Raw genomic sequence first — 24411 nt, 5'->3', positions numbered from 1 at the left:
CATGTTGTCATAACATCGCAGAAGTTCCATACTGTTATCTCTTTATCACAAAAGTTTCATGCCTTCTCGGTGTTTTCTCATGGGTCCAGTTCCTCACCAAGTAGCCAACCAACTCCAGTTCCTTCTCAACCAGCCAACCCACTCTTTTATAGCACTCTTCTTATTGGTTACAGTTCTGGCCTGTTAAAGTCAGGCTTGTTCCTAATCTTTGTTAATTGGTCCAGCTGCAACTCCTTAGGGGTAAGATTACTTTATGCACTATCTTTATTTTTTTATATTCTATCCCCCCACACATTCACATGTAGGATGAGTGAGAAGAACCCACATTTAAAAGATTGTGGAAGAAAGAATAGCTAAGACTGAGGACTCTATTCATCACTTCAGCGAAACCCTCCACTGCCTTTCTAGATTCAACCCTTCTGCTCTGTCCACAACCTAACTGTTCTGTCTGTTTATTGTCATTCTCAACATATTGCTCATTTTCCTAAGAACTGATTATTCGCCCATAATATTGTATTTTGCATTAAGCTGAACTAGACAGTCAACATTTATATGTTGATTGGAAATACCAGGTAAAGCACTTTGGTTGGAAAATGTATCTAAATACTGATCACACTTTACAGATGGGTAAGTAAATTAGATGGTTTGGGAGCACATTAAATGTGTCTAAGGGCCTGGTAAATTAGAAGCAAAGCTGGATAGGTTCTCCTGCTGCTGATAAACTTGTTTTTGCCAGACACAGAGTGGGATACTGACATGATTGGTATTTTGTGTCAAGCTTTAGCAGCTCTCTCTAACTTGCTGTTTATTTAAAGCAAGTCCTAAACATCTTTGGGCATCCCACCAGAACTGTCAGTCCCGAGCTGACCTTCATATGTCCCTTTTGGATATCCTTTCCAATCCTTCAGCCAGTCTACAAGTGCAGTAAAAACACTGCTTTAATATTATAAACATTCCTAATTAAATATGAAAATAACATTTGAGCAGCAGATGACAGCTGGAGCTGGGAAGGGACGCTACTCCATCCATTGTAGAAATTATAGGATCCATCACAGCTGAGCATCTCTGGGATTTTTGGTGCTCCCCTGAACTCTTTGGGCCCTTGCTGTACTTTCTGTGTGAGCAGGACCTGTCTTCCCTGTGACTCTGGTGATGTCAAACACAGCCCAGCTGCATGGCCCACCACAGGACATGTCAGTGTGCTTCTAGGTGCCCTGCTCTTCTGAGGGCTCATCAGAGACCTCCATTAACACTCTGTTTTTGTACCCACTGCATTTCAGAGAGGGTGGCAGGGCGAACGAGGGAACTTCACTTGAGCTGAGCAGCAAAAAGCTCTTTTCTGCTCTTCTAGCACGTTGCATTTCTCCTCCATCCACGGGTTTTTTTGCTGTGTCAGAACCTTTGTGTGGACGGATCCTGGCTGGAGGTGGAGCCCCACAACACGAGGCCACAATACAGGTGGAAATGCTCCTGGAGCCAGCTTCAGGAGCTGCAGTAACCAAAGGGGGCCTCTGCCAACAAAGCACAAGAGGGAGAACTTTGTTCTGCTAATGCTAATGCATTTGTATTTCCTCATGTGGCTGCTTACCTACATCCAGCTCCTTCTGGGCATGGGAAGGGAGCTGTGGCAGGCAGGGAGGGGAATAGTGGGAGCAAGACATGGTTGGGCACAACAAGAGAAATAGGAAACCTCCACCAAGGCCTTGAGCTGTAACTATGCAGAGCAATATGGACCCTCCAGGCAGGTGCAAAAGGAATCTGTTTATTGCAAAAGCCAGGCCTATTCAAGCAATTTACTCCAAACATGAAACTTATGTCTGCCAATCTCCTTCCCACACCCAGGATTACAGTGCCATCACAGAGACGCAGACAGCTGAGAGAAGAGGAGGAAGGAATTACCTCACTTTCTTATCCAGACCTCTGAGTAGGAGATGCTAAGAGAGACAGGAGCACAACTGGTACAGTAATTGTGGAGGCAATATTCTGTGGGACAGGTGAAGCTTCTGAGATGTGACTCACTTCAGATTTCCTTGTTTTTGGTAGGGACTGTGGTTTGGAAAGTGAAGACTAATACATGAAAAGAAAGAAACAAAAACACAAACAAAAAATCCTAGCAAACCAACCAGCCAAAACCACCACACTGAAAAAAAACCCAAAACAACCCAAAACCAAACCCCACAACCCCTGAACAAATCCAGATCTGTTGCATGGGGAGGAAATTGCTTCTCAGTAAAGTGAATGGTTCTACTGCTCTTTTCACCACTCTGGTCCTTGTGAACATAGAGCATTTCCCCTCCTTAATCTGGGCAAGGAAAATCCCAGAGATGAGAACAGTAATTTGGCTTTTTACACAAACTATCATGAGGTTCAGATCTCTCTAAGAATAGTTTCCTATCTTCCAGAGCAGCATAGGGTATGAGTGACTCTAGAGGATGTAAATTTATTAAATCTTTCTTAGCACCCTTATCTTGTAAAAGTAATGCTGAATGACTACCCTGTGTTGAGACAGAAGCTATCTCTCCTGATTCCAATGGTATAAATGTCCCAAGTTCAGTACAATACTTCCATAGTGCTGTTCATATGATCTTTAAAAACCTTCAGCTCCAAAAACAAGAATTTGATTCCTGTGCCTTTTGTCTGGGACTTAACTCAGGCTTTGAAGAGTCTGGGACTTAACTCAGGATGACCTCAGGCTTTGAAGCTTTTATCTTTAGGCTAAACTTGTTCTGCTCTTTTATTGCTTCTTTTGTCCATGGTGACTTGATTAGTCCACTGGAATAACATCTCTATTTACTTCACAGAATCACAGAATCAACTAGGTTGGAAAAGACCTTTGAGATCATCGAGTCCAACCTGACCTAACACCACCTTATCAACTAAACCATGGCATTGAGCGCCACATCCAGTCTTTTCTTAAACACCTCCAGGGACTTCCTCTTCTTTATCCACATATCCTTCCTTATTACTACATTTAGACTTATTCTTCCCCTGCTTTACTTGCTTTGGCTTTGCTCCATTCTAGTCCTTGGCCATTCTTATCATCTCCTGATTCTCACTTCTGCAACTTCTGCTCCTTTTCAGATGCTTCCTCCCGCACTGGAATTTTCTTCTTCCAGCAGTATCATTGCCTCTCAGTAGGACCCCTCCTGCTTTTCCACACTGAGGACTCTGAGTGCTTGCAGCAGACAGGAGCTTGTGACTTCTCTCCATCCCTACATGTTTCCTACGAGACGCACTGGCTCTTACACTTCACTTTTTCTGTGCGAGTCAGCATCTGATGGATTACAGAACCAATGAAGCCCCTTTCATCTCCTTTAGCACACCCTCCCACTTCCCCCCCTTCTCATGCTTTCTTGTCAAATTATTTATAGGACATTGATTCACAGACCTGTTATGTCTAATTATATCCATTCACTTCTAATATGAATCTCAATTCTGTTAGGAGTTAAGATTGCCAGAAATGTTTTGACCTAAGAAAGAGGAGGTGGTGGCTACATATGCAGATCAGATCCTATAAAAGTACCCCGGGATCTGTGTGTCTTGTCCTTTCTCAGAAATTTCTAAGGTAAGAGTTTCATGGCTTGGGACTAGGGAGGCTGGGAATGAAGGGAAACTGGCTCTGCATTCCACAAGTTCCAGTGCATTCCTATGGATGCTCACATTCGTTCAATGAGGGTCTGCCAGTGTCAGCTGGGATTTTCAGTCTGCTTTCCAACCATCCATTTGTTTTCAGTCTATAAATATTGTCTGGGGTGTAGCAGTAAGAAGAAAGTTTCTAATTCTGTTTCTTAATACTGTTCGTCTTCCAATCTGCAAGTCTTTGTCTCACAAAAGGTAAGATCTTGATTTATTCACTTTTTAGGGACAGGTAGAGTTGCTGTAAAGCAGGGCTTTTATGCAGGTATGCTGGAAATCCTGGTAGTCATTATATTTGCATCCGTTGTAGAAATATGTATGAGAATTGGGCTGGATTGATGTTATTTTTGTCACAAGATTCTTCAAGAGTGTGATCTCTAAAGTACTGATCACTGCAGCATTTCCTACACTCTCCCCAGGGATCTCCAGTAGATACCAGATCCTGGAGAACCTGTCCTGAGGGGGGGAAAAAACCCCAAAAAATGCATCAGAAAGTACTTTCCAATTATTTGGGGTGGGTTTTTTGCATTTATCTCAAATATCAAGGGTCACTGGCACCAACTGTGAAGCAACAGAAAAAGAAATATATATTTAAATAATGTTAATATGTTCTTTTTTCACATGGAAGCTTGAGGAATGTGGTTAGAATTTTGTGTATCAAAACATTGAAGTGCTAAAAACATACACTTCAGTCTGAGCTTCCTTATAGCTTGTTTTTGCTTCTGAAAATATTGCCTAATTGTGACAAAATTATATAAGCAAATATTTGTAATCATAAGGAACTGAACAAAGGATAATACCTATTTGGATAACTGGAAAAAGAGAGATGGAACTGCATCTAAATTAAGTTTTAAATATTTATACTAAGGAAAAGAAACTTTTTGTGTTTACTTTCTATAGTAATTTATATTAATTTTGTCAAATATTATCACTAGAATACATCCCTCAAAATTATAAAATGTCAACAAGCAATCCTGTAAGGAATATAACCAGCATGCTTTAAATCAGTGAAAGAGGGTTAGCATAGCATTAATTTCAGGAAATGTCAAACAAAACTATCAAAAGAAAATAGTTTAATATTTTTAAAAGTCAATCTACTGACACATTACATACATATATTAATGTATACTAACCTACTATATATTATAGTTTTTGATAGTATAATAAGGATATACTGTGAGAAAAGCATCCAGTGTCTATAAAATAGCACAATTTACAATATAGGTATAATTTACAAATATAAACTAATATTCTATAATATATAATAACATAATATATATATGGACATAGTATATACTAAGATATATAATATAGCAAACTTATTCTTCCTAGCAATAGTTACTATTATTCCTGTTAGGAATCTTGTAAGAAAACATGAGATAATATAAGCAGTGTTAAATTTGCTGGTGAAAATCTGGCACAATTTTTCAACCTTCTGTGATTATTTTGTGGAATGGTCTCATTTGAGTTATAACATATTAATCAAGTGGAAAAGCATGTTGTTAGAGACAAAACCAGTCAGGAAATTGCACCAATTCACTTGAATTGATAAGACCAATTTGTGTCGTGAAGTTTGTCTTTGGCTAAGAAGCAAAGAAATTTTATTTTGTTGTTGCTGTAAAGATTATTCTTCCTAATATCTAATCTAAATTCGTCTTATTTCAGTTGGGAGCCATTCCCCTTTGTTCTGTTGCTCAGGCCCTTGTCTAAAGTTCCCCTTCAAGTCTCTTGGAACTCCTTTAGGTAATGAAAGTTTGCTGGAAGCTCTCCTTGGAGTCTTCTCTTCGGCAGACTGAGCTACCCCAGCTCTGCCAGACTATTTCCAGAGCACAAGGGCTTTATCCCTTGGAGCATCTCCATGGCCTCCTCTGGAATCAGTCCAACTGCTCCGTGTCCTTCCTCTGCTGGGACCCCAAACAAAAAAAGACAGAAAGCATTCTTCTATAAATGCAATTGTCCAGTAGGAATAACAATCTGACCACACAAAAAATAATAGTAATAGAAAAAAAATTGTAGAAGAGAACTTTGAATTAGCAGAAAAAAGAAAAGGCAATTTAGTTGATACCTAAAGAAGAACAACCAAATGTGCTATAGGAGTGTTTGTTCCATCACACACTATTTTGATATATTCTCTATCCTGACAGACACTTGCTGCACTACTTCTAGTAAGCAGCAGCCATGTCCACGGACGCTGAGATGGCCATCTTTGGGGAGGCAGCTCCTTACCTCCGAAAGTCAGAGAAGGAGAGAATTGAGGCCCAGAACAAACCTTTCGATGCCAAGTCATCTGTCTTCGTGGTACATGCAAAGGAGTCCTATGTGAAGAGCACAATCCAGAGCAGGGAACCAGGAAAAATCACTGTCAAGACTGAAGGGGGAGAGGTGGGCAAAATGCAAAATTTACAAACAGCAGTACATACCCATGCTGGCTATTAGTTAACATGCATGTACATTCCTTCCCTCTGACAGACCCTGACCGTGAAAGAAGATCAAATCTTCTCCATGAACCCTCCCAAGTATGACAAAATTGAGGACATGGCCATGATGACCCACCTGCACGAACCCGCTGTGCTGTACAACCTCAAAGAGCGTTACGCAGCCTGGATGATCTACGTAAGTGGCAGCAGCAGCTTCCTCTGGGCAGCCTCAGGAGCTGCTGGGCCAGGCTCAGGGGAAGCCAAGGTGCTGTGTCCCTTCCTTGCAGACCTACTCGGGTCTCTTCTGCGTCACTGTCAACCCCTACAAGTGGCTGCCGGTGTACAACCCCGAGGTGGTGTTGGCCTACCGAGGCAAGAAGCGCCAGGAGGCCCCTCCACACATCTTCTCCATCTCTGACAACGCCTATCAGTTCATGCTGACTGGTGAGTGGCTCTGTCTTCCTCAGGGGCATTGGATCAATAAATCCTCTGAAGGGATACCCTATCTCAGCAAAGTAAAGAGACTTTTTCAAAGCTTTCTTGGATCTGGCACACACATCTGTTGGAGCTTACTATCTTCATAGCATTGTTTCTGCTGTTTTAACTGAAAGGCACCTCTGTACTCAGTGATGTGCTTTGGAGGTTTTCTTGTTTAAGTAAAGCTGACATCAGGGAAAACATTAAACTTACGTATGTTTGTTTCTCTGTTGTTCATTGAGCTTTAAGTACTGTGTTTCTGCCTTGTTCACAGATCGGGAGAACCAGTCCATCCTGATCACGTACGTACACCCCCTGCGCGGGTCCCTGCGGGGCTGCCCGGTGCCAGGGCACCTCCTGCCTGACCACGCACCCTCTGCTTCTCTCTTGCCTTTGGCAGCGGAGAATCCGGGGCCGGGAAGACTGTGAACACCAAGCGTGTCATCCAGTACTTTGCAACAATTGCAGCCAGCGGGGACAAGAAGAAGGAGGAGCAGACCTCAGGCAAAATGCAGGTGAGGTGCCAGGGCTAGAAACCTGCAACAACTCAATTTCTTGATGAACTAGATCATGACAAGAAGACATCTGTTCTAGGGGACACTTGAGGATCAAATCATCAGTGCCAACCCACTGCTGGAGGCCTTTGGAAATGCCAAGACCGTGAGGAACGACAACTCCTCACGCTTTGTGAGTTATTAATCGGCATGACTGTCAACACCAATTTGAATATTCTTGCTGTGCAGATGGGTAAAATAAGTGTCAATTGACTTTCCTGCTGCTTTCAGGGTAAATTCATCAGAATCCATTTTGGTGCCACAGGCAAATTGGCTTCTGCTGACATTGAAACATGTAAGACACCCTTCTGCCTGATCCCTCTTCCCTGCAGTCTTCCCCACTTCTTGTGCTTGACTATGTCCTACCTTCCTGGGCAGATCTGCTGGAGAAGTCCAGAGTCACTTTCCAGCTCAAGGCGGAAAGGAGCTACCACATCTTTTATCAGATCATGTCGAACAGGAAGCCGGAGCTAATTGGTAGGAAAGATCACTAAGTCCTCTGTGTAGAAGTCATGGAACAACTTTGAATTTCTTTCTATGGTGATTGCATTTGACCTGGCTCTGTTTTGTCCTTCTTTCAGAGATGTTACTGATCACCACCAACCCCTATGACTACCTGTATGTGAGTCAAGGTGAGATCACAGTTCCCAGCATTAACGACCAGGAAGAGCTGATGGCCACCGACGTGAGTAGTAGCAGAAGCTTTCTCATGTGAAGTTTCATTTCTCTGACCTTTAACAGCTGGGGTACTCACCTTAACAACTCTTTTGTCAGAGTGCCATTGACATCCTGGGCTTCAGTGCTGATGAGAAAACAGCCATCTACAAGCTGACAGGGGCTGTCATGCACTATGGGAACCTGAAGTTCAAGCAGAAGCAACGAGAGGAGCAGGCAGAGCCTGATGGCACTGAAGGTACCAGCACAACCTATCCCAGAGCATGGGAGATATTGAGCACTCACTGAGCTGAAAGGCAGCAAGAGAGGGTCAGAATGATTGGCTTAGCCAGTCAGTGCCAATATTGTAGGATAGCAGTGGGTCCTAGCCAGAGGAATTCTCTGGAGGAACGTAACTAAGTGGAACCTGTAGATTATTTTGAACAAAGCAAAAAATTAAGTCTAGTGACCCCTAAAACATGCTTTTGACTTCTTTCAGAGTAGAAGTCAGGCAAAAGTCTAGCAAACTTTGCTGCTATCTTGAATGGAAGCTTCCCAGACTTGACACAGAACCAGGAACAGCTCTCAAGTACTAATGAATAATTATATAATTATTGCAGAGCAGCCTATATACAACCACAGTATGCATATACATACATCTAGAAAGCTGAAATTTTCTTCTTGTTTCATCTTGCTAGTTATGAATGTGCCTTTAATGTCTTGTTGGAAATAACACATAAAAGCAGCTCAAAATTAGCATCTGTGTATAAATCTTATTTAATCAGGTTTGGCCTTCTCACATTGAAGAACTCTGTAAATAGTACTGGTGTTTGCTATCAGCTTCTTGTGGGACAAGAGAGGCAGCAAATTGGAAAGTGATGACAGAGTATGTGCTGGGCTGTGGTGCTTGTATTTGTTAACCTAACTGCAGATAAAATGGGAGCTGGAAAGACTTAATGTATTTGATATTTATCCTTAGGGACAATATAGTCCAACTATGAAGGTTGTACAGGATATCCTATTCATACTTTTGGCATTATATCTCACTAATCTACCTCTCTCTCTCCAATGACAGGAGAGTTTCACTGATTACAATTTTCAGTGCAGTGTACTTGAATACCAACTTTCCTCTTCTGTTTATTCAGAAATTGTGACTCTTTGCCATTTTCATGTCCCTTCGTCCTTTTGTCTGTCTAGTCTCTTTCATGTTCACTGTAAAAGTATTAGAATAATATTTACCTTTATTAATCATATAGATTAAATCAGAAAAAAATAGCAAGTCAAGAAAAACTACAATATTTTAAAGGACATGGTAATGTATATAAGATTTCTGTGGAAATCTGGATTACTGCAAGACCCTTTCCCTGGAGAGCTAATATCTGATCCTGATTTCCTTAGTTGCTGACAAGGCTGCCTACCTGATGGGTCTGAACTCAGCAGACCTGCTCAAGGCCCTCTGCTACCCCCGAGTCAAGGTGGGGAATGAATACGTCACCAAGGGCCAAACTGTGCAGCAGGTAAGAAACAAGTGAAAATAGAAAAAAAAAATTACTTGAATTAAAAATTTTGAACTTCTGCTGCAGATGGTAGCTCTCCTTTAACCTTTTCTTAGGTATACAACTCAGTGGGTGCCCTGGCAAAGTCCGTGTTTGAGAAGATGTTCCTGTGGATGGTTGTTCGTATCAACCAACAGCTGGACACCAAGCAGCCCAGGCAGTACTTCATTGGTGTGCTGGACATTGCTGGCTTTGAGATCTTTGATGTAAGAGAAGGATCTCCATAAAGCTTTCCTGGAAGGGGCATTAGGAAATTGGAATAATTTGGGGGTTGGGGTGTGCTTTATTTCAGTTATGGGTTATTTCGGTTTATTGGATAATCCTGCTTTTTCTCTATGAACCATACCCTTCTGGTTCTCATTGCATATAGTACCCCACAGGGCTGTATTTATTTGTAAATGTTTGTTGCATGCAAAAGTAAAAATTGCATTGAAAACTGCTGAAAAACTGATAAATAATAGCAGAGAGAGGCTTTGAGGAAGTTAAAATATGCCTTTTTAAAGGAAGATTTTGTTAATGCTGAAGCCAGATTTCATCTGAATGCTTGGGAATAGAGAGGTAATGTACACAAATTCAAACTGGACTTGGACTAAGCTCTGCAGATCTATTGAAAGCTCACATATATGTTGAGAAAGTGCCAGGGCCTAAGAGGTTAGATATATTAGAGGATGGAATATGCCAGTCACCTATCCAGTTCCAGCACAAGAAATTCAAGGTTCCAGTCATGGAGACCTTAGTGGGATAAGAATAAAGCCTGTTGGAAGGTGTTCCTGGGACTGAAATTCACAAGTAAATCTTTGTCTTCTGCAGTTCAACAGCCTGGAGCAGCTGTGCATTAACTTCACCAATGAGAAACTGCAACAGTTCTTCAACCACCACATGTTCGTGCTGGAGCAGGAGGAGTACAAGAAAGAGGGGATTGAATGGGAGTTCATTGACTTTGGCATGGACCTGGCTGCCTGCATTGAGCTCATTGAGAAGGTTATTGGCCCTCACATACTTCACAGTTTTTCAGTTATAAAATCTCTATTTTAAGGTTTCTTGAGAAATTTTCTGTCTCATTTTAAAGAGCATATAAGTAGTTTAAACTCTTTCTTATGTCTGAATGGTACTACTTTCATTAATTTTGCTTACCACTTTCACCAAACGTACAAAATTAATTTCTACATGCTAGATCTTTATTACATCCCAACCCTGAATCTTACAGGGGAGCTTGTTTTTGTATAACTGATGGTATATCCACTAACAAAATGCCCTTTCTGAGAAACAAAAGTTTTCACATACTGAGGAGGATTTTTTGGTATAACTTTTGTCTTCTCTTCCTCTTTCTTACATACATTGCCTCTATTTCTTCCTTTTACATTTTCTTCACATGTTGCTATTTTTCCCAGCCCATGGGCATTTTCTCCATCCTGGAAGAGGAGTGCATGTTCCCCAAGGCAACTGACACCTCTTTCAAGAACAAGCTCTATGACCAGCACCTGGGCAAGTCCAACAACTTCCAGAAGCCCAAGCCTGGCAAAGGCAAGGCTGAGGCCCACTTCTCCCTGGTGCACTATGCTGGCACAGTGGACTACAACATCACTGGGTGGCTGGAGAAGAACAAGGACCCTCTGAATGAAACTGTTGTGGGGTTGTATCAAAAGTCATCCTTGAAGACCCTGGCCTTGCTCTTTGCATCTGCTGGTGGGGCAGAAGCAGGTGATTTCTTTGAAATCTGTTTTACTATAATTCACTGGGAAAAAAAATTTAAATACTGTAATAATATTTTGCAATGATATTTACATTTCTAAAATTGAAAACCCAAAACCTCATCTACTCTTTGGATCTCAGTCTAATAAAGGATATTGCTACTCCCTAGAGACCTTAATAGAGCTGTAGGTTTTAGAATGAGACAGCTGTACTAGAGCATTAACCCAGTCTAGCTGTCTACAATATGGGCCATTCTCAAATACTTCAGTGAGTACAATCAAATGAATCAACATGCTGTTAAATGTATGCATACCCTTAGATGTAAGGATACATAAACACTGCATTTGGTGTAATTACTAGCTATTAGTTTAGTTCCTCAAATATCTTCCTATGCAAAATGTTATGGGTTTTTTTTCCATACTGCATTTTCTAAATTTCAGCTTGAAGTCACTAGATTTCCTTCTACTGTCATCTGAAAAATTCAAGTCTCTTTTTGTAACTTTAACCACAATCTGAGTTTGCAAAATTTGATAATATTATAACTTTTGCTAGAGTTTTTAAGGTGAACATATAAAGTTTTTTCAGATTCTATGTGCTTTTGTTGTTCACTGCTTTATAAAAAATTTATTGCTTTTTAGAGAGCAGTGGTGGTGGTGGCAAGAAGGGCGCCAAGAAGAAGGGTTCTTCTTTCCAGACTGTCTCGGCTCTCTTCCGGGTACTGTAGAATAATCAATCTAAAATTACCACATTATGAAAAGAAAAACAGAAAATGCAGTTCAGAAATACCTTAGATTGATCTATTATACCTTTGTGTTCAAAAGGGGTAAAATAATGTGCTTCTAGTAAAGAGGAATTCTTATTGAAACTTGGGAAGTATTCTTTCAGAACTGCCCGAATGTTCTGTAAAAAAATTATTGATCATGGTTTACTGCAATGTTTTTATCTCCACCTAGTATTGAGATTGTGTAAATGACACTTTTAAACCCAAGGCTTTGTTCTTCCTCCTCAGGAAAATTTAAACAAGCTGATGAGCAATTTGAGAAGCACACATCCCCATTTTGTGCGCTGCATCATCCCCAATGAGTCTAAAACACCTGGTAAGTTGTTAATGTTCAGAGGTGTGATATATCTGATCTTCTCTGTGCAGTAAAGTGATATACAATTTCATTCTGTGATTTATTAGGTGCCATGGAGCACGAGCTGGTGCTGCACCAGCTGCGCTGTAACGGCGTGCTGGAAGGGATCAGGATCTGCAGGAAGGGGTTCCCCAGCAGAATCCTCTATGCTGACTTCAAACAGAGGTCAGATATCATTTTATCACCCTCCACCATATCCACAAATGCTGAATTATTTGCATTTCCTAATTGTTTTAAGTACTGTAGAAGTTACCTTTCGGTATACAAAAGTAATTTGTCCAAGCGAGTCATTCAGGTTCTTTCTATAGCTATTGAGGAAAAAAAAAATCAAAGGGCTATTATTTATTCCTCATCTTCCTCCAATTCCACAGATACAAGGTGCTTAATGCCAGTGCCATCCCTGAGGGACAGTTCATCGATAGCAAGAAGGCTTCTGAGAAGCTCCTTGGGTCAATCGATGTGGACCACACCCAGTACAAATTTGGACACACCAAGGTACCAACCCCTCCATTCGCTGCTTGCCTGGACTTTGCTCTCTCTACCTGACAGTGATGTGCTGCAACATTGCCTCTCTCAAGGTGTTCTTCAAAGCTGGGCTGCTGGGACTCCTGGAGGAGATGAGGGATGAGAAGCTGGCACAGCTCATCACCCGCACCCAGGCCATGTGTAGGGGTTACCTGATGAGGGTGGAGTTCAAGAAAATGATGGAGAGGAGGTAGATATTTACTTGGCTTCCTGGGCCAATCCTTATCAGATAGTAATGGCATGAACAAAACTGAAAATAAGCTGTTTCAAAAAAAATCTCATTTATTTCTCATTTATTCAGTTTGTCAATATGAAAGTATATCCCAAAAACAGATGAAGTAGTGTAAAATCCCAGCTCAGGGAAACAATTTTTTTAATACTTTGTTGCTGAAGTCATTAAATGGCTATATTACATGTATGTTGAGAAACTTGATATCTAGTCTAAGCTAATTATTTTAGGTAATTGCTAAATAAAATGAGAGAAAGACATATTTCTATCACAAAAGAAGCATCCTCTTCCCTTTGATAAATTTCATAAAAGTGACTGAGTCAACTTACAGAAGTGTCCCTTTTCATTGGTCATAAAAATGAGCCAAACACTTGAACTGCAAAACTGGCTATAGAGGTTGATACTCTACATAATATTAGAAGGTTTTAAGTGGAAAAATATATACATTATATATAAAACGTGATCTAAATATTATCAAGAAATGTATATTGAAAAATACATTCTATATTTTACACATAGAGGTATACAGAACTATGTATGTGGACAAATATACTAAATATGGATACTATATACATATATATACAACTAAGTATTATGTGTCAAACTTCATGTCATATATATTAACATATACTGCTAAATATGTTCTATAGATTTTAAAATATGTACCAAAATCCATTTTGTTATTACCTTTCAGGGAGTCCATCTTCTGCATCCAGTACAACGTTCGTTCATTCATGAATGTCAAACACTGGCCATGGATGAAGCTGTTCTTCAAGATCAAGCCCTTGCTGAAGAGTGCAGAGTCTGAGAAAGAGATGGCCAGCATGAAGGAAGAGTTTGAGAAAACCAAGGAAGAGCTTGCAAAGTCTGAGGCAAAGCGGAAGGAGCTGGAGGAGAAAATGGTGGCCTTGGTGCAGGAGAAGAATGACCTGCAGCTCCAAGTGCAGGCTGTGAGTATTGCTAAAGTTTTTTGACTTGTGATGTCCTATATAAAATCATCCCAAATGTCTCAGTAAAGATATATTATCCCAAAATAACAATTAATTTAAAAACATACACATATTTTATAAAATGGGAAGAAAAACCACATACAATTGCTATCTTAATATTTATAGAATTTTGTGCACTTAACAGTTTTGATATCTTATCAACTGACCAATTAAGATTGTCTGGAAGTCCAATTAACATATTTTGTTTGGAGAATCCCAAGTGAATTCAGATTGAGTAGGAAGAGCTGAGACTGTCAGGTAGTTATTTGACATTTATGGTCCCTGTCACTTCGAGAAAAATGGTGATGAAATTTCACAGCTTCCCTTCTTCCCTGGAAGTAAGAATGTACCTACTATAATGTCCTTAAAACTGCATTTACAAGCAAGTATTGGGATTGATCTAATGGCATTTAGATGTCTACAGCCTAAAAGTACAACAGAGCCAGTAGCCCCAGGTTGAAAACTCTTTCATTTGAATGAATTGTGTAGGAAGCTGATGGCTTGGCTGATGCTGAGGAACGGTGTGACCAGCTCATCAAAACCAAAATCCAGCTGGAAGCCAAAATTAAGGAGCTGACAGAGAGAGCAGAAGAAGAAGAAGAGATGAATGCTGAGCTGACAGCCAAGAAGAGGAAATTGGAGGATGAATGTTCAGAGCTGAAGAAAGATATTGATGACCTTGAGCTAACACTGGCCAAGGTGGAGAAGGAAAAACATGCCACTGAAAACAAGGTATGAGGTAGAACCTGTCACTTACACTCGGGAAAAGACTTATCTTTTTAAAAAATTTTAAGCACCAATTTCTCTCTCTGCTTGCTCCCTTCTTCTCAAAGGTGAAAAACCTCACCGAGGAGATGGCAGCCCTGGATGAGACCATTGCCAAGCTGACAAAAGAGAAGAAAGCCCTCCAAGAGGCACATCAGCAGACCCTGGATGACCTGCAGGCAGAGGAAGACAAAGTCAATACTCTGACCAAAGCCAAGACCAAGCTGGAACAGCAAGTGGATGATGTAAGCACACAGACACAGAGCAGGAACAGGACAGGTATGGAGTCCAAGCTGGCTGGCAGAGGCCTGATGGTCTTGTTGTGTTCAGCTGGAAGGGTCCCTGGAGCAAGAGAAGAAACTGCGCATGGACCTGGAGAGGGCAAAGAGGAAACTGGAAGGAGACCTGAAGATGGCCCAGGACAGCATCATGGATTTGGAGAATGATAAGCAGCAGCTGGATGAGAAACTGAAGAAGTAAGTGTGACTCTGGGGCACCTGAGTGCTGGGCTGCAGAACTTGTCTCTTTTCTTTGAGTTCTAACACGGTTCACTTGGTCCAAAGGAAAGACTTTGAAATCAGCCAGATCCAGGGCAAGATCGAGGATGAACAGGCTCTGGGCATGCAACTTCAGAAGAAGATCAAGGAGCTGCAGGCAAGTGTCTGTTCCTTCCCCTGCCTTGCTCAGGCTCAGCTCAGGCAGGAGGAGGGCACGGCTGTCAAGGGTCCCTGCTGTTCTGCAGGCCCGCATTGAGGAGCTGGAGGAGGAAATTGAGGCAGAGCGAACCTCTCGCGCTAAAGCAGAGAAGCATCGCGCTGACCTGTCCAGGGAGCTGGAGGAGATCAGCGAGCGCCTGGAGGAAGCAGGAGGGGCCACAGCAGCTCAGATTGAGATGAACAAGAAGCGTGAGGCAGAATTCCAGAAGATGCGCCGTGACCTGGAAGAGGCCACGCTGCAGCACGAAGCCACGGCTGCCGCCCTGCGCAAGAAGCACGCGGACAGCACAGCTGAGCTGGGCGAGCAGATCGACAACCTGCAACGCGTGAAGCAGAAGCTGGAGAAGGAGAAGAGTGAGCTGAAGATGGAGATCGATGACTTGGCCAGCAACATGGAGTCTGTTTCCAAAGCCAAGGTACATAAATATGTCTTCTCATTACTTCAAACATAATCAGATATTTATATTTTAACATAGAAATTTTAGTTAGTCATATTTTAGAATAAACTACTTCACTTTGCAACTTCAGTGTGTGTTTAAACATTTCAGTATTATTTAAATAATTTGATCATATAATTTCATCCACCCTACAATGGGCAGGGAATATACACATGGGAATGGAAACACAATTTCATAGAAATATATATCAGTTAACTGAGAAATTTTGGCTTCTGAATCATTCTTTCTTCCTTTATAAGACTTCATATGCTCACAAATTATGAGTTGAACCATTAAACATCTTTCCTACCGCTCCTCATGCAAACAGGCAAATCTGGAGAAGATGTGTCGTTCCCTAGAAGATCAGCTCAATGAGATTAAGACAAAGGAGGAGGAACAACAGCGCATAATTAATGACATTAGTGCTCAAAGAGCTCGGCTACAAACAGAATCCGGTAAGTCATTTGTGTTTTTAAGAAAATACTGTATATTACCCGGGCTTTTTAAAAGGAGAAAGTAAAACTCACCTGGAGTATTGGAGGACTGGGTAAGTTGAACCAAAGTTGAACTGAGCTAAAAATGTGCTTTGTGATGAAGCTGGCCAACAGAATCTTGAGAGAATCCAGAGTTGCCTTAGGAGAAGCATTGCTAACGGGTTAGCGGAGAGTGATCGTTCCCCCTACTCATCACATGAGACCTTGCCTGGATTGCTTGGCCTTGTTAAACCTCCTGAGATTCCCATGAGCCATAATCCCTCTGGATGGCACTGTAGTACTAATTCTGTAAACTTAAGTCTTAATGCAAACATAGTGTAAGGCTGGTGGGATTTTACATGACATGTCATTTCTAGCCTCTAAGAAATGCAGGTATCAGTGATTAAGAGTCCAGGAAAGAAGTGAAAGTTTGTTTAACTCAAAATATTTGTATATGGGCATTTATTATCAAGATTAATACTTTTGGGTAAGTGATAACAAGATTTTTTTACTCATCTGAACATTCCCAGGTGAATTTTCACGCCAAGTAGATGAGAAAGATGCTCTGATTTCTCAGCTGTCAAGAGGCAAACAGGCTTTCACCCAACAGATTGAGGAACTCAAAAGACATCTAGAGGAAGAGATAAAGGTAAGAACGGTCTCCAAATTCTGAGTTGTCCATTGGACTCTTTCTGTCTAGGAGGAACTTTAGATATGAATGAACTTACATAATCAACAAGATGGAAGGGAGGAAAAAAACCACTTAAGTAATACAGTGCAAGCCTTGTCATACTAGATTTGTACCTCCTTCCCTGCAGTCTGTATGTTAATTGTTTTGCAGATACCTGGACTTTACATTTCCATTCAGGAGCTTGCCATTACTCACAGCAGAATCAGTGCCCATCAGCATTCTGTCAGGAGATCTCCCAGGATATTGCCACTCATTGTCACACTGCTATTCTTCCCACAGGCCAAGAATGCCCTGGCCCACGCCCTGCAGTCCGCTCGCCACGACTGTGACTTGCTCCGGGAACAATATGAGGAGGAGCAGGAGGCCAAGGGGGAGCTGCAGCGAGCCCTGTCCAAGGCCAACAGCGAAGTGGCCCAGTGGAGAACCAAATATGAGACGGACGCGATTCAGCGCACAGAGGAGCTCGAGGAGGCCAAGTATGTGGAGGGAAAATTAGAAAGGCTAGCACAGATTAAGACCAGAAATTATTGGAGATCACAGTGACATTATTGGAAAGAAGTCAGTGTTCTTCTTGGGTTGGTGTGAAAGGAGAGTAGCAAAAAAATTCTGTAATCCGTATGATGTGGGAATCAAAGGAAAAAAACACAGGCAAACACGTAGAAAAGAGGGACTGGTAAAGAGATAGGGAAAATCCCATCAACCACATGGCACAGCTTTCCCTTTTCTCTTAAACCATGACATATGTTTAACACAGGAAGAAGCTGGCCCAGCGCCTGCAGGATGCAGAGGAACATGTTGAGGCTGTCAATGCCAAATGTGCCTCTCTGGAAAAGACAAAGCAGAGGCTGCAGAATGAAGTGGAGGACCTGATGATTGATGTGGAGAGATCCAATGCTGCCTGTGCTGCTCTGGATAAGAAGCAGAAGAACTTTGACAAGGTCTTTTGGCCTCCAGCACCCCTGGCAAGAGCATGGCTCTGTGATGGCCAGAGCCCTACTCACACCCTGTTTCTCTTCAGATCCTGGCAGAATGGAAGCAGAAGTATGAGGAAACACAGGCTGAGCTGGAGGCCTCGCAGAAGGAGTCGCGCTCTCTCAGCACGGAGCTGTTCAAGATGAAGAATGCCTATGAGGAGTCCTTGGACCACCTGGAAACAATGAAGCGGGAGAACAAGAACTTGCAGCGTAAGTCCCTGGGCCCCTGCTCCTGCCTGGCCTTTCTCACTATCAGCCATTACCACCATTGTTCATGGGTGTGTGCCTGCACGTCTCCAGAGATGCCTGTCACCTTGGTGGGACAGGGCCCTTCCCATTCTGCTCTGTGCCTGACCATGCCATTGATCTTTGTTCCCACAGAGGAGATTTCCGACCTCACGGAGCAGATTGCGGAGGGAGGAAAGGCAATTCATGAGCTGGAGAAAGTGAAGAAGCAGGTTGAGCAGGAGAAATCTGAAATCCAGGCTGCCCTCGAGGAAGCTGAGGTACAGCATTATTTCGTGCTGTCTTATGTGTCTTGGGTCTCTATATTGCTCATCTCATCCTGAGACAAAAGTGGAGAAGAAGTCTTACAGAAGTAGAGATATTACGTAAATATAGCACTCTTTTTACTCAGAGCTTCAGGTTCCACACTTGTCACATGAAAAGTATTTTTTCTTTTGCAGGCCTCCCTGGAACATGAGGAGGGGAAGATCCTGCGCCTGCAGCTTGAGCTCAACCAAGTGAAGGCTGAGATTGACAGGAAGATAGCAGAGAAAGATGAGGAGATTGAACAAATGAAGAGAAACCATCTGCGAGTTGTGGAGTCCATGCAGAGCACCCTGGATGCTGAGATCAGGAGCAGGAATGAAGCCCTGAGGCTGAAGAAGAAGATGGAGGGAGACCTGAATGAAATAGAAATCCAGCTGAGCCATGCCAACCGCCAGGCTGCAGAGGCACAGAAGAATCTGAGAAACACTCAGGGAGTGCTCAAGGTCTTTTGAACAAAAATTGCCTGCAGAGAAATATCTTGGTTCATACTTTCAGTCCACATGAGCTCTAAATCTGCTTGTAATTTATTTCAATGGCTCTACAGGACACACAGATCCATCTGGATGACGCTCTCAGGTCTCAGGAGGACCTGAAGGAGCAGGTGGCCATGGTGGAGCGCAGAGCAAACCTGCTGCAGGCTGAAGTTGAGGAGCTCCGGGCAGCCCTGGAGCAGACGGAGCGGTCGAGGAAAGTGGCTGAGCAGGAATTAATGGATGCCAGTGAGCGTGTGCAGCTCCTGCACAGCCAGGTGAGGTCATTCGGTGAACACTTTTGTGCTTTATTCTAGTCACCATTAGATGCTCAGTTTGGGGGAAGACAGTCTTCTTTTCTGGAATATTCATCATGTTACTAAAAGAGATCTTTGCTCTGGTGACTTTTCTCTAACTCTATTTTTGTTAATTTCCTGTGCTAGCCTTGGTGGATGAGATGTGGCACAGATTATATTTCTGAGCACTTTTTGAATTAATGAAAAATGGAGAAAGAAAAGAATCTAATTTTTTTTTCCCCAGTGAAAAGAAATTTCAGTAGAAAAGTCTCTAGTATTGCTTTTTCACATAATTACTCCTGAAATTATTGAAAATTCTGTAATGTTCTTGATTTCAAATAATGCACTTACAAAAACAAACCTCTGATGCTGCTCAACAGAACACCAGCCTGATCAACACCAAGAAGAAGCTGGAGACGGACATTGCCCAGATCCAGAGTGAAATGGAGGATACCATCCAGGAAGCTCGCAATGCTGAGGAGAAGGCCAAGAAGGCCATCACTGATGTGAGTTGGACACTCCTGGCATTGCTGACGATGAATGTACTCTCCCCAAAATATGTCCAGGCACAAAATGGCTTTGACCCTTTGCTCTGATCAGGCGGCCATGATGGCAGAGGAGCTGAAGAAGGAGCAGGACACCAGTGCCCACCTGGAGAGGATGAAGAAGAACCTGGACCAGACTGTGAAGGACCTGCAGCACCGTCTGGATGAGGCTGAGCAGCTGGCACTGAAGGGAGGCAAGAAGCAGATCCAGAAGCTGGAGGCCAGGGTGTGTAGGGCTGGGGCTGTGCCTGAGTGAGTGTGTCTCTCCTTGGAGAGCCATTGTCAGGGCAGCTGCAGGGATGGGCTTGTCCTTGCAGGTGCGGGAGCTGGAAGGGGAGGTTGATGCTGAGCAGAAGCGCAGCGCTGAAGCCGTGAAGGGCGTGCGCAAGTACGAGCGCAGGGTGAAGGAACTCACCTACCAGGTAAGGCAGGAATCTTCTTCGTGTTGATACACTCCTATTCCTGGAACCCAAAATGTAGCCCTGCGGGATTTCTTTCTGTCCTGAGTCACAAAAAGAAGAATAATGAAAGCACCATATATATTTCTATATACTATATTTCTAGTAATTTTAACAATATATAGCTTATCACTTTTGTCTTACTGGGCAGGAATGTCAAATAGAAATGTTACTCTCTATTTCATGTAGAGGAGAGTAAAAGATATGCTTCTGTGTCTTGTCATTCTCTTTAGTCTGAGGAAGACAGGAAAAATGTTCTCAGGCTGCAGGATCTAGTGGATAAACTGCAAACTAAGGTGAAAGCTTACAAGAGACAAGCTGAGGAGGCTGTGAGTATCACTGTGTTCAGTCAGTCTTTATCCAGGTGGAAGTGGGACTCTGTGTTAATATTTTCCTGTGTAGCTCTGTTTGAACACAAGTTAACATTGTGGTAGTTGGTCCCTGCTTCGTTTCACTTTCCTTATTTCATATTTTCACCTAGCAGTTTTAAAGTGGAATTGTTTTAAAACCTGTTTTATGCTTCCTCCTATCTGCAGGAGGAGCTGTCCAATGTGAACCTCTCCAAGTTCCGCAAGATCCAGCACGAGCTGGAGGAAGCTGAGGAGCGCGCTGACATTGCAGAGTCACAGGTCAACAAGCTCCGAGCCAAGAGCCGGGAAATCAGCAAGAAGGCAGAAAGTGAAGAGTAAATGCCTCCAGTGCTGTAAAGTGAGAGAATTGCACAAAATGTGGCATTCTATCACTTTTATCTGTAGTCACTGCTTTGTCCTTCATTAATCTGTAGATGAGTAATGCCTACATAATAAAAATTGTAGAGCTTATGCTATGTAAATAATGAGAAGCTGAGCGTTGCATTTCAATCATTACCTTGAGTTCTTCTAAGGTTTACATTTTTCCTTCCTTCTTTTAAACTTATTTATTCAATTAAAAATTTTGCTTCAGTTATTTCAAAGTGTTTCAGCCACTTTTAAAGTGGTCTAATCAGACATCCACCTTTGTTGTCACCAGGAAATTTCATCTAATACTGCCTTAGCTGAGAAAATAATTTTTTCACTGAAACAGAAAGCAATTATCCCTTATAAATGTTGCTTTAGGAATAAAATAGATATCTCAATATCTGTCCAAATAGATATCTCAATATCTGTCCAAACAATAAGAACTTATACCTTCCTTCCTACTTCCACTTAATATTTGAGTATTCTTTTAATTCTTGTGTCTTCTTTGCAAGATCTTACTTCAAGTTAAATTTCTTCAATCCTACAAGCCACTTTGGAACATAATTTAGAGGACATTTAAACCCAAAATGAGATCTCCTTTCAACTTTTGTTCATGAAAGTGATGTGCAAACCAACATTCCCAGGGCAGCATAGCCAGCAAACTCATATAGTCACCTCATCATTGTCTATACTCTGTTTCCAAAACTACCTTAATTTCCTAAACTGGTCAGGCAGACACTTACCTCCTATGAAGTCTCCAGTGTAATCCTGATAACTTTGCCCAACATGGCCTCGCTTAAAATGTGGGTTTTCATTTTTTGTGGATATCAGCAAACACCAGAGAAATCCACAGTCATCTCTTAAAAACCACATTCATCGTTCAGTGTTGTATCATGCTAATGCACCCCAAATTGATCTATTAACAAGAGCCTGGGTTACTCTCATCTCGTGGGATGGGTTGTGCCATCAGGGACACCTTCCACTGGACCAGGTTGCTCCAGACTCATCCAACCTGGCCTTGGACACTTCCAGGGATGGGACAGGCACAGCTTCTTTGGGCAATCTCTGCCAGGGCCTCACCAGCCTCACAGGTGCTTCCTAATATCCCATGTAAACCTACCCTCTTTCAGTGGCAAGCCACTGCCCTTTGTCCTGTTCCTCCATCCCTTGTCCCCAGTCCCTCTCCAGCTTTTCTGGAGCCCCTTTAGGCCCTGGAAGGGACTCTCGGGTCTCCCTGGAGCATTCCCTTCTCCAGGTGAGCACCCCCAGCTCTCCCAGCCTGGTTGCAGCCCTTGGAGCATCTCCATGGCCTCCTCTGGACTCTCTCCAGGAGCTCCAGCTCCTCCCTGTGCTGTTCCCCAGGGCTGGGGCAGCTCTGCAGGTGGGGCAGAATCCCCACCCTGACCAGCTGCCCCCACTGGGGGCTCAGCCCAGCACAGAGGGGGATTCTGGGCTCCACATGGCCATGTTGGGCTTGTTGTCAACCAATACTCCCAAGTCCTTCTCCTCAGGGCTGCTGTTGATTCATTCCTCACCCAGCCTGTAGATGTGCCTGGGAAGGCAGTTAATGCCTACGTGTGTGTGTATATACACATACAAAGACTCAAATACATATTTATATGTGCCCAGTGACCCAGCTCTGCCCCTGGCTGCTGGCAGGACTGCAGGTGAAGGGGAGGCTGATGTGGGCAGTCAGAAGGCAGCAGGGAGAAGCAGCCTTGCTGTGACAGAGGTTCACTCCTCCACACTGCATTTACTGCCTGCTTTGAAACAGCTCCAGCAAAGCACAGTGTTGGTGTCCCAGACACAGAATATATTTTACAAAAATCAAGGAGTCCTTAGCAGCAGGCAAGGCCCTTCTGATGCCCTGGTAATCCCTACTGAGGGCTGTTTCATAACCTGCTAGCAGGCTCTGTGCAGGACAGAAGGGTAGGGGGACTTTACTGAGTAGGGCTGTGAGGTTCATCAAGGACAAAGAGCATCCCAGGAGGGCCCTAATGGAATATATTCATAAATAGAGCTGCTGGAATGAGCTTCCCCCAAGCTGCTCCTGGGATTTGCTTCAGATCAAGCCACTTTGGACACTCTGACACCATCCCCAGGGAGACTTACATGTCTGCAGCAGGATTATCAGCCTGTCCTTGTCCAGCATCACCTCTGAAAATTATCTTAAATAACATCACAGACACAGACTTAGCTATATCTTCTCACATGGCATTCACATAGATATTCATTAAGAGAGTACCATCTGGTTCTCTCACCCATCCACATATCTTTGATTCTCCTCTAGGTTTGTGGAATGCTACTTCCCTTTACAAATGCTGTTGTGCTCAATATTTTTATTTATCACCGTGTCCTCAAATTCTAATCATTATTAGCTTCTACTTTTTCCTAGTATTGGCACTAGGCCTGTTGGGCCATTCCCTGAAACACTTTTAAAAAACCAGAATTTTACTAGATAACTTCCAGATCTCCAAAAGCAAGGCAGCTTTAGTAAGAGCTCACACTCTACAGCCAATAGCCCAGGTGTTACATCTCCATGCTTTTAGGGAAACCTTGGGTAAGTACCCTCTGCTCTTGGCCACCTGTAACTGAATTTTTTTGTTGTCTATTTGGCAACAGGCAGGATGTACAGTCCTCATCATTTAATTAGCTGAAAAATTCTGGCATGGAAGTCAAGCCATTTCTATCTCAACACAGGTTTTTCCTGCTGCTACTAGGTAAAATCCCAAATATACAGTATAATTTGCTCTTGTGCAAGGAGACAGTACAGATATGAGATCAGCTGTAAGTTGGAACAAACAATATGTATTATTTCAACTGCTTCTGCCTCTACTTCTGTTTTTTGCTACCAGAATGGCTTGGATTAAAAAAAGGAAAAAAAAAAAAAAAAAAAAAAAAAAAAAAAAAAAAAAAAAAAAAAAAGTGTTTTGTTGGCTTCCAAATGGCAAGGTACAAATAATAGCCTGGTAATGATTTTTTTTCAGTTTGGTTGCCTACAAAAGGGCACAAGGAAGAAGAAGAAGATCTGTCATTTAAGGTGAAATAGCCCCACAATCCACAGGGTAATAAATAGTTCTTGTCAGTAATTTGCACAGAATATGGATTGCTGCCAATTTTGCAACTGCTGAAACAAGCTGAAGATGTAATCACGCCACTGGTTTATGCTGGGGGAAGAAATAAAGATAAATTTAGGATACACAACTCCTTTCCCCTAAAATATACAGTATATATCATTGACAATTTTGCAGTGTTCAGTAGTTAGCTGAAAGATATCTTCAGTGCCCATGTTCCAATATTATAACAGAAGCTTTTCTAGGCTGGGGGTAAGTGACAGCTGTGCAAAAAAATAAAAGCTTGCAAATATATTTTTAGAAAGGAATCCCTCAAAGATTGTCATTAATTCTATTTGGCCTTGCTGCAGTGTCAAACTCATGTACAGTTATGCAGAAA

General features: G+C 42.4%; 1 protein-coding gene across 1 annotated transcript; it reads left to right on the top strand.

The window, feature by feature from the left end:
• Window positions 1-5784: 5784 nt before the first annotated feature.
• On the top strand, window positions 5785-21074 carry LOC135284207 (myosin-1B). The gene is made up of 38 exons (XM_064395605.1): window positions 5785-6018; window positions 6106-6249; window positions 6341-6497; window positions 6805-6832; window positions 6931-7045; window positions 7125-7217; window positions 7316-7379; window positions 7463-7561; window positions 7666-7769; window positions 7859-7997; window positions 9137-9255; window positions 9351-9500; window positions 10105-10275; window positions 10686-10995; window positions 11625-11701; window positions 11996-12083; window positions 12170-12287; window positions 12494-12617; window positions 12701-12837; window positions 13571-13826; window positions 14355-14597; window positions 14699-14875; window positions 14961-15106; window positions 15194-15284; window positions 15373-15762; window positions 16112-16238; window positions 16787-16905; window positions 17227-17423; window positions 17702-17885; window positions 17966-18131; window positions 18303-18427; window positions 18608-18916; window positions 19018-19221; window positions 19620-19745; window positions 19840-20010; window positions 20102-20206; window positions 20476-20571; window positions 20779-21074. The coding sequence occupies exons 1-38, from the start codon at window positions 5815-5817 to the stop codon at window positions 20929-20931; spliced, it is 5826 nt and encodes a 1941-aa protein (XP_064251675.1). The 5' UTR covers window positions 5785-5814; the 3' UTR covers window positions 20932-21074.
• The last annotated feature ends 3337 nt before the right edge of the window (window positions 21075-24411 follow it).

The sequence above is a fragment of the Passer domesticus genome, chromosome 20 (genome assembly GCF_036417665.1).
Source record: "Passer domesticus isolate bPasDom1 chromosome 20, bPasDom1.hap1, whole genome shotgun sequence".
In the NCBI taxonomy this organism is placed as follows: Eukaryota; Metazoa; Chordata; class Aves; order Passeriformes; family Passeridae; genus Passer; species Passer domesticus.
Note: the sequence above shows the minus strand (reverse complement) of the source record. Positions and strands in the feature narration are given on the sequence as shown.